The sequence below is a fragment of the Dromiciops gliroides genome, chromosome 1 (genome assembly GCF_019393635.1).
Source record: "Dromiciops gliroides isolate mDroGli1 chromosome 1, mDroGli1.pri, whole genome shotgun sequence".
Lineage (NCBI taxonomy): Eukaryota > Metazoa > Chordata > Mammalia > Microbiotheria > Microbiotheriidae > Dromiciops > Dromiciops gliroides.
The window spans coordinates 725,210,077-725,224,449 of record NC_057861.1 but is presented as its reverse complement, the minus strand read 5'-3'; the positions used below and the strand labels follow the sequence as shown (position 1 = coordinate 725,224,449).

The window sequence follows — 14,373 nt, the reverse complement described above, 5'->3', positions numbered from 1 at the left end:
TTTGTGTTCCTTCTAATCTTCGTTGATCCATTTGGGATTTCATAATATTCTCTATCTCGTTTGATCATAAATTCTTCCCTTCTCCATAGATTTGACAGTTAAACTATTCCTTGTTCTAATCTGCTTATGGTATCACCCTTTTTGTCCAAATCATGTATCCATTTTGACCTTATCTTGGTATATGGTGTGAGATGTTGGTCTATGCCTAATTTCTGTCATACTATTCCCCAGTTTTCCTAGCAGTTTTGTCAAATAGTAAGTTCTTATCCCAGAAGCTAGAGTCTTTGGGTTTATCAAACAGTAGATGACCACAGTCATTTACTACTCTGTCTTGTGTAACCTAACCTATTTCATTGATCCACCACTCTATTTCTTACCCGGTAACAAACAGTTTTGATGATTACAGCTTTAGATTTGGCATCAACAACAATCGTTTTCTCCTCCCTTCCCCTCCCTCTCTCCAGGCCCCAAATGAAGAAAAGATCCTTGTTAGAAACAGGTACAGCCAAGTAAAACAAAGTTACTCTTTGGCCATATTAAAAAAAAAGTCTCATTCCAAGCTCTGAGTTCTTCACCACTTTATTGGAAGATGGAGAATTTCTCCCATTTGAGCATGCAGAAAAAAAGCATCTTACCTAATTGTAATATCTTCACTGTGTCGATGTGGGCTTTTGTCACCAGCTTGAAATGTCGATAGAGTGGATAACATAAAACTCTTCTCCCAAAAGAAACCAGGATTTCGTGAACATTATTCCAACTCTGTTAATTATCATTGAAAGTTATTAATTTCCAGAAAATATTACAAGAAAAGTCCTTAAACAAATGGCATGATTTTCAATAAAAGAATCTAAAAACATGATTATTACCACCAAACCAAGTACACAGAAAATACTAGCAGTTTTGAATAGAGAATATTTTCACTCTTTACAACTAAATATGCACCTGTTATCTTTATTATTCCTCTTATTAGATAAATATATTATATCTGCTCTTTCTACTGCATATTAAGGACACAGACTTTAAAAATAACATAAAGAAATTTAAAACACATGACATTACAGAATACCTATGCACACAAGATCTTTAAAAAATGATTTATAATTACTATTCTCCCCATTCTAGAAAGCTCTAGATATTATAGATGGGGATACAGATTTCTCCTTTATGAATTATATTTACTATCAACTTTGATAAGCAAAGAAAACTCATAATTTATTTTAATGTTTGGGGAAATTAGAGTCATAAGATTAAGTCACTCAATATATGAACCAGGGGTAGCTAGAGCACCAGCCCTGGAGTCAGGAGGGCCTGAATTCAAATTCAGCCTCAGAAACTTAATAGCTGTATAACCCTAGGCAAGTTATTTAACCCCAACTGCTTCTTCAGAAAAAATATACACGTATATGTGTGTGGATGAACCAGATTTCAGGAGTCAGCAATATAATGTTTTATCTTTGAAACTGGACAAGAAAATAAAAGTTCAGACTAATTTAAATCTATTTCTCAGATTCACCCTACTTCCTGCATTCTCCCAGCTATCATCCCAAATCCAGGATGTGAGCTCAGGTTTAGTCTACAATAGCCTCTTTGTCAACTTCTTGGTCTTCCCTTCTAATAACTATATCTCACATACAAAATGTGAGATTTTCTTAAGAATCCTGTGTCACCACCCTCTTCTGAACATAATTATTTACCTAACCAGATTAAAGCTTCTTACAATTGACCTTAAAAAACCCCAATATTCCTACACACCTATGTGTCCATATCTCCAAAATAACAGAAAAGTGCTTTGGAAAGCATAAAGTGCTAGTCTGAGATGTCAGAATTAGGGCATCATGTGTATATTCTACTCCAGATAGAGAAAGACAGCTTCCTGACTTGTGCATATGCGCTTGTCCTCTCACCTCTGGACCATCACAGATACCCTTTATCTCACCATGAGGATTCTCGCTCCCTTAATCCTCTCCACTAATTTTCTCACTCTTCCTCAAAATTCATTTCATCAAATAATCCTACATGATTCCAGTCACTTCCATTACTTCAAATAATCTTACTTCTTCAGACTCCCTAACTTTTAAGATGCAGGTAACTGAACCAGGTACTTCTCATAAAGGATTCCTGCTTAAATGTTATTGAATTATTGGTACCAAAACATGGCACAAATATAGTAAAAAAACTTAGAAAAATGCAATTTCCACTAAAAAAAAAAAGACAAAGAATCAGTCAAATTCCCTAGAAAGAATTAATCTCCAATATCTTCATGCAGATATATTAGCTTTTTTTCTGTTTAGAATTTTATTTTCCAAATTACATGGAAAAACAAATTTTGACATCATTTTTTTAAAATTTTGTGGTCCAACTTATCTTCCTCCCTCCCTCCCTCCTAACCCCCCACCCCCAATGTATTAACTTTTAAGCGCCAGAAAATCTTACCTCAAACCAGGACAAGGTTCCACTTAGTTTTCTGATATTCCATGCAGATTCAACCTTTATTTGGTTAGGAAAGAAAATTGTATTTGTCTTACATCGAATCACTTAAAAATAAAGCAAATGTTATATACATATAAATGGATGACAGCAGTAAAACATGGAGTTTACAAGTGTGTAACTGAATCATTGTTATACTTTTTGGAAAAATCAAGAATTAACAAATACTCACAACTACAGATAATATGGCTATGGACACCTGTGAAGGCACAGCAGACCCATTCTTTGATAAACTGCCTGAATTATATTTTTTTCTGGGAAAAAAACCTTTACTATCACTTTTTTTTTTTTTTAAGTGAGGCAATTGGGGTTAAGTGACTTGCCCAGGGTCACACAGCTAGTAAGTGTTAAGTTTCTGAGGCCGGATTTGAACTCAGGTACTCCTGAATCCAGGGCCGGTGCTTTATCCACTGCGCCACCTAGCTGCCCCCTTTTTTTTTTTATACTATCACTTTTAATTTCAATTAAGAAAGAAAATTTTTACTGTAAAAAAAGAAACTTCTTCATCAACTCTTCAAAGATACCAACGATTTCCTTCTATTTTTTGTTCAATATACTAAGCACTAATATCACTGTATTAGAATAAATTCCCAGGAACCACGTCATACCAAAACCTTCACAATAAGAAGACTTTCACATTCTAACCTAATTCTTTCCGAAGATAAGACAGCGATTTTCTCACAGGAATGAGTCCATTTTGTTGGCAACCAGACTGACCTAAGATTTATTCAGGAATGGGGTTAAGGGCAGTAATTAGTTCTCACTGCACCCTTTGTATTAAGACAATCTTGACAAAAGGGAAGTTTCCAATGGTTCATTACTACACCGACTTCAGAATTACTGCCCAATCAGGCACCACTGCCAACCCTCTGCACAATTAATTCTTTGGGTTTAGTAAGTCATAATTTATTGATAATTCTAAATAAGTACTTGGTTTTTAATTCAATGCATTATGCCATGTTTCCATTTTTTAAAAAGACACAGAGGGCTGTTTTTTTGTTATTTAATGCTGGCCAACAAAAACAGTATGAAAACAGTATTTTAAACCTAGATTTAATACATTTTGGCTTCATCAGAACTATGCACTAATTGCTTGAGTAAATTCAGGAATGGGTACACTGCTAGGAACCAAATTTCCGCTTGGTTTATGGAAAGGATGGAGGAACAATAAAACTTTTCTACTGCTAAGTATACCAAAACATATTAGATGAGCTAAGGCTTCAAAAGTAGTAAGTAAATTAAAGTGCTTACTCAGTCATTGTCCTCCCAAAGTTATTGGTGCATGCAAAAGCAACATCTCTCATCAAAGAAATCATCACAGTTTTTGTCAACAATTATTATTATTTTTTTGTTAAACTATTGTTTCTAACTCTAAAGCGCTTCCTACAACTGATATCAAGGAGTACAGTAGATTCTAAAAATCTCAAATTATATTATGCCTGAAAACATGCAAACTTCAAGTCCAAATGGTAGTCAAATAAGATATTATTAAATCCTAGCCTATCATTTTTTGGGAAACAAAATATCAACATGAATTGTTAAAGGGAATTGTTAAAAGGAAAAATATTTTTCCTACTCATAAATTTATGAAACCAAGTACTTTGAGCCATGCTATTCTATTAAAGTACTTTGACACATAACCCTTGTTCACTACAGGGAAAAAACAGAAATCTGAAAAGGGGATCTTTGTTACTGTAAAACAAGTACTTTTCAAATAATGATAAAAATGATGACATAGCATATTCAAACTCTACCAGAGTATTCACATTAAGAAAAACAATTATATGCTTTTCAAAAAACATATAGCCTGGGGCAGCTAGATGGTGCAGTGGATAAAGCACTGGCCCTGGATTCAGGAGGACCTGAGTTCAAATCTGGCCTCAGACATTTGACACTTACTAGCTGTGTGACCCTGGGCTAGTCACTTAACCCTCATTGCCCTGCCAAAACAAACAAACAAAAAAGCATATAGCCTTCGTAGTGAGATAACCAAAAGCTTCAATTTGGGAGTTTGCTTTTATTTCCCCCAGAATTTTTTAATCCGTTATAAATATGACCATTAAAATAATGACCATTCAGGTTTTTGACCTAGGTTCAAATACTGCCTCTGACACCTAATGAGCGATGCTGGGAAAGTCACTTCTTTGAGCCTCAGTTTCCTACTGTACAAAATAATGTCAATAATAACACATACCCAGAATTCTTGTAAGGATTAAATGAGGTCATATATAAAGAGCACTCTGAAAACCTAAAAGTTATCTCTAAGTTTAGCTACTCTTACTACTGCTTTTGTTACTTAGTGTTGTGTATGTGAGCACTACCTGAAACCACCAGATAACTTGATTTTCAAAAAATTAGGCAATCATTTATCTTACACAAGGATTCACCATAGAATTCTTATACATAACAAGCTGAATGTACTATGACTTGATTTGTAAAAATGTAATCAGGATGCTTTGGGGGAAGGGAACTAAGGCTTAAATTGGGGTCTATGGAATCAAAGATCCTCAAGGCTAAAAGAAACTTCTCCTTAAAAACACTCCCCTCTACTACACACCCGGAAGTGATCATCCAACCTATGTTTCAAGCCTTTAAGTGAGAAAAGTCACTTTTAAAAAATAGAAACTACATTCTCCTTTAAGATTTATTAGATCATTCTTATTCACAACACGCCTGATGGCACACATAGCCACACCTCCCAAGCTCTAATTATTAGGAAGTTTCTCCTTGGATCAAACCTCAACTGGACTCTCTGCTACTTCTACACAATGCTCCGACTTCAGCCCTTCAGGGGCCAAGCAGAACAGCACTAATTCCTCTACGACACAATCACGAGTTCAACTATGTAAAGCCAGTTTCCCAGTGCCAAACATGCCTTGTTTCCTCCTCCCCAACAGTCTCCTCTTCTTCAAGGAGACCCCACTTTGCACGAATGTGTACATCCTTTGTTTTGATGTATTTGAGTATAGGGTCTATCTACCCTCACCCTTTCCCTTCCCAACAGAAGGTAAGTTCTGTGAGATAAGGGACGGTTTCACTGTTGCCTCTATCTTCCCAGCATCTGACCCAGTGCTTGAGAAACAGAAAGCACTGAAAAAAAATGATTAATGTTGGCTGAGTTGACTGCCTCTCTGGCTGTCATTTTCAACGTACAGGGTGAGTGAAGCCAGAATATGCCCCTGATCCTGCAGTGCTAACCCCTTTCATTGCTACCCCTCATCAAGTACTGATGGTGGGAAAAGACCACTGGGCACAAATTCCACGTGGTTTTTTAAAGAACCATATTCACAGGTCATAAGTTCCCAGGAGATCATAGGAAGACCCCTCCTTTCCTAGGGGTTTTCCTGGGTTTTCATCACATTATGGTGATTTTGATCTAGGTTACAACATCCCCTGACCAAACCAAGAGCCAGCGCGGCCTATAAGAAAGAAGGCTGAACCTGGAATCAAAAGACTTGAGTTCAAATCCTACCTGGATTCCTCAGGCAAATCAGGTTTGTCAGTTTCAGCTCCCTTATCTATAAAATGAGAGTGTTGGACTAGATCTTAACTCTTGTGGGTAGAAGTAGAGATTTAGGTTTCTGTATTTTTGTCTTATAAATAAAAATGAATGCTGGAGGAGACTTAAGATAGCAATTTCCCGTAGTCCTATCATAGCCCACTGTGTCTCTGAACTGTGCGCTGACAGATGATTTTTGAAAAATGTTTTAATTTAAATAAAAAAGAACCCTATTCAAATAGTCGGTTTCAGATTCTGCTAGTAGGCAGGTGGCATTTTAGTCTAGCTGGGTGCGTGCAATGTCCTATAGAAATAAACACATACTCACATTGCTCTCTCCTTCAGTGACACGGATTTCATAGCAGTAAGCCAAAAGAATATCAATCAAACCGTAGTACACATGATACTGAGCTCTTTTATCCAGCAGATAAGATTTATTTGTAAATTTTAGTAGTTGGTAGTTCTCTTCTTTAGAAAAAGAAACTAGAAAGGAAAAAAAAAGGTTTTCAAAGATACAACATTAAAGAAAAAGCATGTTCTCACCACCCAGTAATATATCTTGTTTTGTCAAAATTAAAGTAGAATGTCAAGTATTACAGCTTTGGTGAAGAAAAAATCTGAACCACACATTCTCATTTCCCCTGTAGGAGTTTCAACACTCTTCAATAAAGACTTTATACTTCTGTCAATATATAAAGTTATTCTATCATAGGGTCTTAGTAAAAAATGAACCGCAAGAGCAAGAGTTCTTAACCATGAAAGCCCATGAATCCCTTGGGCAGTCTGGAGATGTCTATGAACCCTTTCTCAGAATGATGTGTTTAAATGCTTAACATAAAATACATAGGATTACAAAGGAAACCAATCATAAAGATGCATTTTTTTCCATCCAAATTCTTGACCCCCTGAAATCTATCCACTGACCCCTAGGGGTCTGTGGACCCCAGGTTAACAATGCCTAAATGGCGGGGCAGCTAGGTGGCGCAGTGGATAGAACACCGGCCCTGGAGTCAGGAGTACCTGAGTTCAAAGCCAGCCTCAGACACTTAACACTTACTAGCTGTGTGACCCTGGGCAAGTTGCTGATCGCCCCTCTGGACAAAACTCTCCTCTCTTCCTTTTCTATATTGTTGTTCACATATTATTAGTTAACAATAGTTATTATATTCTTTTATCCAATTTTAAATCTCACATCACTTAACCCCAATTGTCTCACTAAAAAAAAAAAACCACCAACAATGCCTAAATGGAACTAAAAGATTAGTTATGTTTTCTTACTGCAGTAATATTTTTTAAAGGTTGCCTCCAAACCTCTACCCATTTCTAAAATAAAGCCACTAGTTCAAGTGTTTCTAATACCAGTTTTAAAATTTAATGAAGAAAAAAATGTTGCTAAAAGTTTTTGTAATTATTCCTATGCCAACTACTTAAATATTAAAGTTAGATCCTATACAAGCAAGACACATCAACTTCAAGTCAACACAAGAATTACACACCTAATCACCAGCAGAATCCTGTGACATGAAAATAATCTCATGATTAAGAGAAAATGAAGGGACTAATTAGTTTTTTTGGGTTTTTTTAGTGAGGCAATTGGGGTTGTGACTTGCCCAGGGTCACACAGCTAGTAAGTGTTAAGTGTCTGAGGCCGGATTTGAACTCAGGTCCTCCTGACTCCAGGGCCGGTGCTCTATTCAACACTGTGACACCGAGCTGCCCCAGGACTAATTAGTTATTAATTTCTGTATATCACAGATTGTTTCATATATTATTGATTCTTCATGGAGTTATTTCTAAAGTCTCCTGAGGAAACATACATGGTTCCATTCTTATCTCCTTACAACACCTTTATATAAACTCCTGCCTAAATGATGCAGAGAGAAAAATGAGTCACAGAGGGATTAAATAAACTGTCTACGATCATATTACAAACCAGTTAATTGAAAGAACAAGACCAGAAGCAGCTCTCTGGATTCCTGGTACAGCACCCAATTTCTGTTAGAACCATTCAAAATTTTATGAGCTGAGTGCAGATGACAGTAATACCATGTCACATCCTTCTACTTTTGATTCTTCATCCGGAAAATGGGACTATCTGGTCAATGCTATCTGCTATAGCAATATTACACAGATAAATCAGATTCAAAAGGCTTATAAAATAGCTTAAACTTTATGAAAGAAAAGGCTAGTGAATATGAGAAAGAAACATTTCTACTCATAAAGCCAGAAGAAAATGCTTTGCTTTTCCCAACACAGATGATCTCGCATAAAATCCTAGCAGTTGTTCAAATGTACCAATCTCCTAACAGGAACAAATGATGACTGCCTGGATTCTTGCCAGAAGCCTTGCAAACAGGTAAGAGAAAATGAGAGGAACAAAGATGACTTAATACAGAATGCTCAATGGGCAATATCATTTCTAATCCTCAATGAGAATATTTTTTATAAGCAAGCTCTGATTTTTGTGGCATATTTGTTTAAATCATCTCACTTTTATTGGTATCTCTTGTTTTTACATATAATTAATTTCTAAATGCATTCTTCCACTGCCCAGAGAACTAACCCTCATAAACAAAAAATAAAAAAGCATTTCAGCAAAGCTAACCAGGGTATTAACTACTTAGTTAATAAATACCCTGACAGAGCAAAACAATAAATATCCTACATCCATAGTCGCCCACCTCAGTAATGAAGAGAGAGAACTAAGAAGCTAGGCAATATTTCACAGAGTATTAATGTTAAGAGCTAAGCTGGGGGGGAGGGGGGGCAGCTAGGTGGCACAGTGGATAAAACACCAGCCCTGGATTCAGAAGGACCTGAGTTCAAATCCGGCCTCAGACACTTGACACTTACTGGCTGTGTGACCCTGGGCAAGTAACTTAACCCCCACTGCCTAGCAAAAATAAAAAAATTAAAATTAAATTAAGAGCTAAACTGGGAGCAGAGGAAGAGGGTAATCTCAATCAATCAAAAGGATTAATCGAGTGCTTATTATATGCCAGGAATGATACTCAGGCCAGATAACAAGAAATAAAAACAGTCTCTGCCCTCAAGAAACTCACATTCTAATGGGGCAGACAACACATTAATAGCAAGGTATATACAAGACATGGAGAGAGAGTAGATGGCAGATAATCTCAGAAGGAAAGAGTAGCTGTGGAGACTTCGAAAGAGGTCATCAAAGTAGGATTCACACTGTGACCTCAAGGAGGCCGGAGAAAGTAAGAGGCATGGGAGACTGCTTGCACAGAAGCCCAGAGAGGAGATGGAGGACCACGTGCAAAGAACAAGCAGCAGACCAGTGCAGCTGGGCCCCAGTGAGCACAGAAGGGAGTAAAGTGCAAGAAGAACTACACGAACCATACAAATGCAGAGGTCTGATGCTTGAGGGCAGAGGGAGCGGAGACACTGGAGCTCTGGGTCACAGTCACATGCATTGTAAAGGGTCCCTTCGGCAGCTGAGTGGAAGAAGAACCAGGCAAGGTGAAGCAGAGGTGGCCGAGCAAGGGGAGAAGGTCCAGAGCTGACAGATGGCTTGTGGGAAGGAACGAACCCCCAAGGGAAAGTTCGCTGGAGAAGAGGATTGCAAGGTTCCGGGGCTGGGGATCTAGGAGAGCAGAAGAGCCGCTGGGGAAGGAAGGGGCAATGGTTTCTCCCTGGGGCCCATTAGGTTGGAGGTGCGTTAAGGAGTTATCCACTTGACAAGTCCAAAGGGCATGATGATGACATGGGGCTGTAGGCTCAGGAGACTGAAACTGAACCCAGGCAGTGGATGAGATCCCCGCGTGAGAGAGGTCTGGGGGGAAAGAGCCTTGGGGACACAGTCCCCTCGACGAGGCTCAGCAATCCTGCTATGTAACTCACTATCTCCCTTTTCTAAACCTTTCCATCCCTTCTCAGTCTCCTATGGCTCCTCTCCCCTGTCCTCTCTGCTTTGTATTTTACAGAAGAAAATGAAGTTCTTCACAGCGAGCGTCCTCTTCCTCATCTCCCATCACTCAGACTCCCCCTGCCCCGCTCTCTGCCTTCACCCTGGTCTCACTCCTCACCAAGGCAAAGCCCTCCTCCACCTGCACAAGTGATATCGTTCCATTTGTCTCCTCCAGCAGACAGCCCCTCTCAATCACTTATTCCCAACCTCCCCGTTTATGACTCCTCTAATTCCTACAAAGATGCCCACATCTTCCCCATGCTCAAAAAGCCCTCCCTCCATTCTTCCATCCCCACTATCATCCTCTGTCACTTCCTAATCCCTTACAATTCAAGTTCTGACCCTGATATTCCACTAAAACTGTTCTCTTTAAAGTTACCAACCATCTCTTACTTGCCAAATCCAACAGAGTTCTCTCAATCCTCAGTCTTCACCTCTCTGGGGACTTTGACACTCTGTGGATCCCTCTCTCCTCCTTGACACTCACTTCTCTCTAGGTTTTCTCCTACTTATCGAACCTCTCTTTCAGTCTCCTCTGCTAGATCCTCATCCAGATCACACCTTCCTCTCCCTCTAGTTCATTTCACTTGGCGATCTTATCAGCTCCCAAAGATTTAATTATCATCTCTATGCTGAGGATTCTCAAATCTACCTATCCTGCCCTAACTTCACTGTTGACTTCCAATCTTGCATCTCTAACTGACTTTAAGGCATCTCTAACTTGGAGGCAGCTAGGTGGCACAGTGGATAAAGCACGGCCCTGGAGTCAGGAGGACCTGAGTTCAAATCTGGCCTCAGCCGCTTGACACTTATTAGCTGTGTGACCCTGGGCAAGTCACTTAACCATCATTGCCCCCCACACCCCCCCCAAAAAAAAGACATTTCTAACTGGATGTCTAAAACAGAACTCATTGCTTTTCCCTCCCAACTTCCTTATTATTGTAAAGGGCAACAATATCCTCTCAGTGCCTCGGGCTCACAAATGAGGAGTTATCCTGGACTCCTCTCACTTCCCATATCCAAACTGTTGCCAAGGCCTTTTCCACCTCTGTCACATGCCTCAAATACACCCCCTCCTCTCCTTTGACACTGCCACCACTCTGCTGCAGACCCTCATCACTTCATGCTTGGGACTACTGCAGCAGCTCACCTAAAGTCTGTCCCCACTCCAATCCATCCTCTTTTCAGCCAGCAAAGTGATTTTCCTGAGGTGTAAGTCTGCCCATGTCGCCCCCCAACTCCATAAACCCCAGTGGTTCCCCACTGCCTCCAGGGCAGGAAATACAAAATGCTGGGTCTGGCATTCAAACCCTCCTTAACCCAGCCCCCCTTCCGCCTCTCCAGTCGTCTTACATCTTACTCCCCTACACACACTCTTGGGTCCAACGACAGCAGCCTCCTGGTGGCCCCACAAAGACGCCCCATTTCTTGGCTCTGAGCATTCTTTCTCTCTGGCTGTCCCCATGACTAGAATGCTACAGTCCCATCTTTCACAGGAAATCTTTCCCAACTCCTATTGGTTCTAGCACCTTCTTCTTTTAATGATTTCTTTACCGTGTTTGTATGGATTTGTTTGCTTGTTGTCTTCCACATTAGGATTTTTACTTCCTTGAGGGTAAAAAACTGTCTTTTGCCTCTTTTGTATCCTCAGCAATTAACAGTGCCCAGCACATAGTAAGTGCTTACTAAATAAATGCACACTGACCGACCGTGACAAGCATGATGTGGACAAAGATCTGGAAAAAAGAATGTGCTCAGACAAACAGAAGGACAATCAGGAGGGGTCAGTGTCATGAAAACCTAGCAGAGAGAGTGTCCAGAAAGAAAGGGTGCCCACAGTGTTGGGGATATTAAAATGGCCACTAGATTTAGGAACGCAGTCAAGGTTCACTGGTGATGTTGAAGAAGGCCATTTCAGCTGAATAATCAAGGTAGGAGCAAGACTCGAGAGGGGTAGATGAAAGTAAAAGGAGACATGGAGGTACCAGATGAAACTGGCTTTCTTATGGTGTTTGTCAGAGAAGAGAAGGATAGATGTGGGATGAAAACCAGTGGGAATGATAGGATCAAGTCAGGGATTCTGAAACATGGAGGACACTTGAGTGTGTCTGTAGGCAGCAGGGAAAGAGTCAGCAGAAGGGAGGGACTAAAGACTGAGAGAATGTGGAAGACAGTGGGCATCATCTTCTGGAGGAAGGATTAAGGATGCTGGCAGAGGCAGTGATTGCCCTCTGCAAGGAGGGGGGTCGACTTTTCATCTGAGGAAAAAGGAGGAAATAGCAGGGAAGATGCCTGAGTTTTGTGAGATGAGGATGAGGGAGCTCCTGGTGAATGGCCTAATTTTTTTTTGGGGGGGGGGTGAGGCAATTTGGGGTTAAGTGACTTGCCCAGGGTCGCACAGCTAGTAAGTGTTAAGTGTATGAGGCCAGATTTGAACTCAGGTCCTCCTGAATCCAGGGCCAGTACTCTATTCACTGTGCCACCTAGCTGCCCTGAATGGCCTAATTTTTTAATGAACAGTAAGTCTGAGACAAGAACAACAAAATGTTGTTTACAAGAAACCCACTAGAAACAGAAAGCTACAAACAGAATTAAAATAAAAGACTAGTAGAGTCTATTAGGCACCAGCTGAAATTAAAAAAAAAAAAAGGGCAGGGATAGGAATCCATTATCTCCAGAAAAGCAAAAGCAAAAAACAGACCTAATTAAAAGGCATCCAGGGAAAATAAAGTTTGTTAAAAGGTACCATAGATAATGAATTCATAAAAATACTGAACATATATGTGCCAAATGAAATAGCATCTAAACTGTTTTTTAAAAAGTAACTAAGTTATAAGAGGAAATAGTAGACCGATGATAATGGGAGATCTCAAGTTAGCCCTCTCAGACCTAGACTAATCCAAACAAGAAAGAATTTAGTATTTATAGCAGCTCTTTTTGTAGTGGATTTTTGTAGTGATTAGAAATCAAAGGAATGTCCATCAACTGGGGAATGGCTAAACAAGCTGTGATATATGATGGAATATTATTGTGATATAAAAAATGAGAAGCAGGATGATTTCAAAAAGGCCTGTAAAGACTTGTATGAACTCATGTACAGTGAAGTGAACAGAACCAAGACAACGTTGCGTACAGTGGCAGCAATACTGTTTGATGAAGAACTGTGAATGACTTAATTATTCTCAGCAATATAATGATCCAAGACAAATCTCAAAAGACTAATGATGAAGCATGTTATCTACCTCCAAAGAAAGAAGTGATATTGACTGAACAGAATGAAGCATGCTATTTTTCACTTTCTTTCATTTTTTTCTTTTATTCAAGTTTTCTTGCACAACATTGCTAATACGGCATTTTACATAATCAAAGATATATAACCTATGTGAGAATCAGGATGCCACCCCCTGTTGAGAAAGACATTGTGAGAACCAGGGCAACCCGCCCCCCCACACACACTGAGAAAGCATGTGACTAGACTCTGGAAGCTGCCTCTATTTATAGACCACCTGTAAGTCATGCCAATTAGCTTGGAGCTCTGTGTGGGAACTGCCCTGCTTCTGGTTCCAGTGGGGACTTCTGGGAGAAGCAGCTGAGGATCCCTCTCTTTCATTCGGGAACAGGCATGTGGTGGCAAAAGCAGGCAAGGCAGAGAGAGCTCCTAACTTTCGGAACTTCATGTGTTCTCTCTTTGGAAGCGCGGATAGCTAGGTGAAGGCAACTTTTTCTCTCTCTTTGCTAACCCCTAATATGCTTTAATAAATGCTTAAAAGCCTAAACTGTTGATGAATTTATCAGTAAAACTTAGCTAGTTCTCCCCCCTACACTGGAGGGCAGGTAAGGCGACCATACATTAGATTTTAAACACCACACCTATATCTGATTACTTAGTGCCTCAGGGAGGGAGGGGAGGGGAGAAAGGAGGGATAAAATTTGGAATTTAAAACTTTAAGTAAAGGAGTATTTACTGAGAAAAAAGAAAGAATTTAAGGAGATGAATAGAATTTTACAAGTCAGATATGATGGACCCCTGAAGAATACTGGATGGGCATAGAAAGGAATATATCTATTTCTCAGATATGTGTGGCACCTTCACATAAACTGTCCATGAATTAGGGCATAAAAACTCACAAATACAGAAAAGCAGAAATATTAAAAGCATCTTTTTCTGATCATAATACACTCAAAAACTACATTCAATAAATGAACTTCGATATCAAAATAAGGTCAAAATGGGTACATGATTTAGACATAAAGGGGGATACCATAAGTAAATTAGGAGAAGAAGGAATAGTTTACCTCTCAGATCTATGAAGAGGAGAGCAATTTATGACTAAACAAGAGGGAGAGAATATTATGAAATGCAAAATGGATGATTTTGATTACATTAAATTAAAAAGGTTTTGTACAAACAGAAGCAATGTAGCCAAAATTAGGAGGGAAGCAGAAAGCTGGGAAA

At 39.4% G+C, this 14,373-nt stretch overlaps 1 protein-coding gene across 1 annotated transcript in view; it reads right to left on the bottom strand.

The window, feature by feature from the left end:
• Positions 1 to 14,373, bottom strand: part of SHQ1 (SHQ1, H/ACA ribonucleoprotein assembly factor) — a 129,515-nt gene that overhangs the window by 75,239 nt on the left and 39,903 nt on the right. The window contains exons 7-9 of the mRNA XM_043975142.1: positions 6,315 to 6,469; positions 2,434 to 2,487; positions 636 to 759 (exon numbers count right to left, since the gene is read on the bottom strand). Of these exons, the coding sequence (XP_043831077.1) occupies positions 636 to 759; positions 2,434 to 2,487; positions 6,315 to 6,469 (333 nt within the window). The remainder of the gene's footprint in view (positions 1 to 635; positions 760 to 2,433; positions 2,488 to 6,314; positions 6,470 to 14,373) is intronic.